General features: G+C 34.9%; 1 protein-coding gene across 1 annotated transcript in view; it reads left to right on the top strand.

The window, feature by feature from the left end:
* Positions 1 to 4,700, top strand: part of LOC106535761 (metastasis suppressor protein 1) — a gene marked incomplete at its 5' end in the record, with an annotated part of 30,485 nt that overhangs the window by 11,894 nt on the left and 13,891 nt on the right. Inside the window, 3 exon segments of the mRNA XM_014032838.1 lie at positions 1,574 to 1,665; positions 1,765 to 1,839; positions 1,995 to 2,006. Of these exon segments, the coding sequence (XP_013888292.1) occupies positions 1,574 to 1,665; positions 1,765 to 1,839; positions 1,995 to 2,006 (179 nt within the window).

The raw sequence follows: 4,700 nt of genomic DNA on the forward strand, positions 1-4,700 counted from the left end.
AGATGTGGCAGTGGAAGGTGTCAAAGCAGTTTGGAGAGAAAAACAAAGTCAAGAACAACAAACAAATAACAATTAATCGATTATTAAATTAGTCATCGATTATTTTAATAATCGATTAGTCGTCGATTAATCGACTAATCGTGGCAGMTCTAATACTAATACTAATAGTATGTAAATTTTCAGAGGTGTATGTTTAAAAATGGCTGAATTACCCTTAGCAAAAAGTAGTATACTTGAAGTTCATTTTATTAAGTATACTTGAGTTTAAGTATATCAAGTATACTAGGGCACTATGTACTTGCAGTGTACTAGAAAGTACACTGATTTAATACTTGTTTGTACTAAATTGGGATTTTTGTTTGTTTATAAAAAGTATACTTTAAGTATACTGTTATAATATCTCCCTAAGTTTATAAACTTACCAAACAGAAGTATACTTTAAGTACAAGTCATTAAGTATACTAAAGCACATGAAAGTGTATTTCCCTAAGTGTACTTTTATTTACCATGTACACTGATATAAGTATACTAACAGTTTACTAACAAGTATATGACTACATTGGCCCACAATAAGTTTATAAAAGTGTACTTAGAAGTATACTACAAGTAGTCTTCTAAGTATACCTTTAGTTTTATCTTGAAATATACTACAAATAAACCAGTCTGTGTGAAAAAATTACTTTCAATGTGCTACTAAAGTTTATCTTGGCCAAAGGTTTAAACATTGTAGACTAAGTATTCTTAAACGTTTTAGTACAAGCCAAGTATAGTGTAAGATAAACTTTGTTAAGTATATCTCAGATAAGTAAATACAAAATAAATTGGAAGTATACTCTTTTATTTTATACTTAATGAATACTTGCATATACTACTTTTTGCTAAGGTTTTAGCCCTTTATAAAATAAGCATTAGCATTATTGGTTGGCTTAGTTTAAGATTAGCATTAGCCATCTGCATATGATCATTTTTAGCTACTTAACAATAAATTTAATCCCAATAAGTCAAAATATGGCTGAAATATAATCTTTTAAAATTAGCTGTGGTGGCCATCTTGTGTTATTGATTGACATTTAGAATTTGGTAAATATTGGTTTTGGTACTTCCACACAAATCTTCAGATCATGATTTGTCTAAAAATGGCTGAATAATAAGTTGTGATTTACATTCAGTATGTTTTATTTATTTATTTATTTATCATTTTTAGCTACAGTCAAAGTTTTGGATCATTTTTTTTTCTTTTAAACAGATTAATTAAAGCCATTTGGCATAAGATGTGAAAACCATCTTGAATTTTCAAACCTAGTGGTCTTTTTTATACCCCGTATACCCCACTAAAAAACATGYTGACCTGTCTGTGCCACCCCTTACAAAAAAGCCTAGCTCCGCCCCTGTTTATTTCCCGCTTTTCTTTAATTCTGTTCCATTTTATGATCGATGCTTTGATCAACTTTCAGCACTCTATGCTGATTTTAACCATTACCAGTGCATCCTCAAAAATTTACCAAATACAGAAGGCACATGTGGTGTAGCATGTTTTAACGGCTGGATTTAATGATGTGTTTTGTGTTTTCAGGGTGTTTCTGGACTGTCTGATTAATCCTCTACAGGAGCAGATGGAGGAGTGGAAGAGAGTGGCCAACACGCTGGACAAAGATCACGCCAAAGGTTTCAAACCAACACTCTGTGTAAATGTGCACGCCGTTTGTGTGAACATATRAATATAAAAGTTTATGGAACTGGAAGCGTGTGTGTTTTTGTCTGCAGAGTATAAGAAAGCTCGCCAGGAGATCAAGAAGAGGTCGTCAGACACTCTGAAGCTGCAGAAAAAAGCAAAGAAAGGTTTGCTATATGTTGCTAATAGTCAGAATAAAGTCATTTAAAAGATATTTAATAGTGAAGCAATCCGAGAATATAAAAATATATTTTTTTGTTTCTTTTCTTACAAAATGCTTAATTTCTTCCTGCGATGTTCCATCCTGCTCATCTGTGCTCAGCGGATGTATTTGGTAGGTGGATCTTCACGCTGACACGTCTTCATTTGTAATGTTTTTCTTTGTCACGTCTTTTTTTACAGTATGTAGACAAAAATACTTACTGTAGCTTATTTATTGTCATTGTCTCTTTTGCAGTTTCATTTTTTATGTTTAACCTTAAGATGGTTTTATTACGTAAGTTCTATGAATAAGTCTTTAACTCATGTTGACAATATTACAGCGGGGGGAGGTGAAACATCTATAAATATATCAACAGTTTATAAGACTAAAGTCTAAAAAAAATGCTGTCACCAACATCTCTGTAACTCTGTCAACTGTTTGGTTTTCGAAAAATCCAGCCCTCTTTAATTCTCCCGAAATGTGTTCTCATGCTCTTTAAATGTTTGTGTGACTCACCAAACCAAGAGCCYGAACACAACAAAGAGCAGTCCAATGCTAAAAAAAAGAATCTTTAAAGAAGGATTTTAATGACATGTCCAATAAAACTGAACACAACTTTGTAAGTCGGTGACACAAACACAAAAACACTTAAATCAGCACATCCTACTGGAAAAMATGCTCTCATAGAGCTTTACTGTTCAGTTATATCCAGCTGATAGTTTATTATAGAGAAATCAATAAATGGCTGACATGTTACAGGAAATGCCAGATGTTTTTGAATCATTCAGAAGAAAAATAAAACTCAGCGACTTTAAATCAACCTCCTTCAGGTTGTTTCTTTCACCCTTATACCTGCATTCAAATGTTAAATGGTTCATTTTTTACAGCATCCAACCATTTCTATGATGGTGTACCACAGGGTTCTGTGCTCGGAACCCTTCTCTTTATTTAATACACCTATTTCCCAGGTTCAGTCAAAGGTTATGCAGATGACACCCATCTGTCTGTCTTTTCTGTTAGGAAATGATTCAGCAGAAAYCCATTTAAGGCTCAGTTATGGTCTCATTTTTGAGTATTGCGCAGGGCTCAGCTGATGGCGTGGGCACCCTCACAATGGGTGTAGGCGTTTATACTTAGCGCTTACGTTGGTGCGGTATTCTCCGAAAGAAAATGTGGCAGTGAAAGGTAAAAAAAAAGGGAGAAAAATTCTTGATGGACAAATGCAGTATTTGAATGGAGTACAGATTTAGAAAAAAATGGAGGTRCATGACCAGGCACTGCGACACCGCACGGGGCCAACATTCAGGGGCAAGSATGGCGMRATTGCRWCACTGTTGGCACTCGCACCTTTGTGTTGCGTCCAACATGTCAGCTTTAAACCTAGCTTTATTCAACATGTTTACATAGATAAAGAAATGCCAACTTCACTGAAACACTTGAAACCTAAAGTTGATGATAAATCAAATAGGTACAGTAATAATTCAACTAGTGCAAGAACTCTTTTTCAGACATTTGATGAGTTTCCAGACTAGAAACAACCAAAAGGTTTCAGACTAAATGTATTTTCTTCCACACATATAGGTTTTGTTTGTATAAAAGGCTCTAAAATGAGATTTATTATGATTCAAATCTAAGGCTTTTTGTTGCTGCTAACAAAGCTAGCGATGGCTTCTAGCTTTGATTCTCCACAAATAAACAAACAGAACCTCGGACTGACCCCAGAGGAACCTCAGATGCGGTTGAGCTTCTTTGATTCTCAGCCTCTCTCAGCCTGTTATTAGTGCATGGGAAAAAARGAAAATTCCCTATGTGCTGGTATGAAATGTCAGAAGAGAAGGGTACAGAGAGTTTCAAAGAAGGGAAGTAGTAGGAGGAACTTGTGCTGGAATGAAATGAATGTCGTGAGATAAGGATTGAAGAAAGTAAGTAAAATGCAATAAAAACGTTTGAGTTGCAGCTAATTTTATGAGAAGGGATCAGAAGAGATCCAATGAACGAAACAAAATATTTAAACTAAACTTTTTACAGGTTTTATTCATTAAATGGGGAAATAAATGTGAAGCAGAAATGTTGAAACTTAAAAAAAACAAGTAAGCCCGAGTGACCTTAAATGATGAGCTTCAGTTCCAACGCAACAGTTTGCCATATTTAAGCAGAAAAAGCAACTGCTTGTATGAATTTTAGTCTAAATAGAATAAATGGGTTTTTGATTGGCTGGAGACAGCAAAAAGCAAGAGTAAAAGGATAGTAAAAGAGAAAATTAGGGTTTTCTAGTAGCAATTAAACATGAATCATCTTCTTTAGGCATCATGTTGCTTAAATTATACGAGAAACCAGGAACTCTGTTCCCATCTCTTGAAACAAGTCTTCTTCGTTTTATCGCTGAAGCGTCTGCCAGGAGAAGTTTAGTCAGGAGATGAAGCTGTCWTCAGTCTATCAAACTGACCACAGTCGCTCGCCTGGAATCCCACGGGAGAAATAAAGGGCTATAATTGTGTGTTTACATCTCAAATAGAGAACATGGGACTGCTAAACATTTGAGTACAAAAAAAGAAAAGAAAAGAAACTTCAAGTATTTACAAAGACAAAAAAGAAATGCAGTGATTGGTTGTAATTAAATGAGTGGAATAAATGCGGCTGCCAACAGCGCTGCCTCTCTGGGCTCCAGGAAACTGTGACAGGCTTTTTGTTTTTCCCTCTAACATCTTATTGTCAACAAACCTATAAAAACTCTGAGAGAAACACAGTCAGACTACATCACACACTTTCAGACTTGTCTATCCTGACTCTGGCTTTCACTTCATATATCAATGCACAAATATGAAC

Source organism: Austrofundulus limnaeus, unplaced genomic scaffold, assembly GCF_001266775.1.
Source record: "Austrofundulus limnaeus strain Quisiro unplaced genomic scaffold, Austrofundulus_limnaeus-1.0 Scaffold1552, whole genome shotgun sequence".
NCBI classification, from domain to species: Eukaryota; Metazoa; Chordata; class Actinopteri; order Cyprinodontiformes; family Rivulidae; genus Austrofundulus; species Austrofundulus limnaeus.